Below are 840 nucleotides of genomic sequence, written 5' to 3'. Positions count from 1 at the left end.
TCTGTGTGTCTGGAAAGGAGACAGAATCGCACAGTGAAATCTCTTCTTCCAGGTCTATCTCTGGCTTTGAATAGCTACATCGACTATTATATCTTAAGGGATTGTGACACACACACGCGCACACACACACACAAATTGTATCCACTAAATGTCTCGGCAAACTGAACATCAAATAAGGGGCACGTGCGGGGGAGACGAGGCTCCGGCAGAATGGCGCCTGCCGAGCACGCGCCTGTCACGGCCTGTCCCCGGCTCACCGCAGTGGCTTCACCTGGATACAGCCCTGTGCCCTCATGTTCCCTCGGGCAGGACTCCTGGACTGTCCTTGGATTTCGGTCGGGTGCACGTCCTGTGGGCTCCCGGCAGCCCCCACCTGCCCCGCATGGGACTTTGGGTCTGACTGCCTTCCTGCCTCTGTCTCCCTTGCTAGAGGGTGACTCCTTCAGAGCGGGGCTGTCACCCATCCTTGCAACGCCACACAGCGCCTAACGCCATCCTGGCAGGCGATAAATGCCAAACAAATGTTTGTGGACTCTCTCATGAGAAAGTCAGCCCGTGGCGTTCAGCTCCTGGGGCTGGCTATGGTGCCGAGCTGGCAGGTGTCCTGACGCTACTGAGTGGCACTCAGCAAAGTCTCCTCGAGGACGTCCTCATTCCTGCAGCTTCCCGGCGTTTCTGTCCTGCACCAAATTCGGCCTGGCCTTTGTGCATTCACATGCTTTCTCAGCAGCTCCTGCCACCTTCAAGGCTGGGGCAACGGGGAGCACAAAGGGGACCTCGGGTTTCCAGCCCAATGGGGGACACACAGGTGCCCGAGTCACTACGACTCAGGCAGAAAGC

General features: G+C 57.9%; 1 protein-coding gene across 1 annotated transcript in view; it reads right to left on the bottom strand.

Annotated features, from left to right (window-relative positions):
- Positions 1–840, bottom strand: part of MYOM2 (myomesin 2) — a 103,160-nt gene that overhangs the window by 58,212 nt on the left and 44,108 nt on the right. Inside the window, exon 24 of the mRNA XM_023526072.1 lies at positions 1–9. Coding sequence (XP_023381840.1) covers positions 1–9 — 9 coding nt within the window. The remainder of the gene's footprint in view (positions 10–840) is intronic.

The sequence above is a fragment of the Pteropus vampyrus genome, unplaced genomic scaffold, assembly GCF_000151845.1.
Source record: "Pteropus vampyrus isolate Shadow unplaced genomic scaffold, Pvam_2.0 Scaffold690, whole genome shotgun sequence".
In the NCBI taxonomy this organism is placed as follows: Eukaryota; Metazoa; Chordata; class Mammalia; order Chiroptera; family Pteropodidae; genus Pteropus; species Pteropus vampyrus.
The sequence above is the reverse complement of the archived record's forward strand: the minus strand, read 5'-3'. Positions and strand labels throughout refer to the sequence as shown.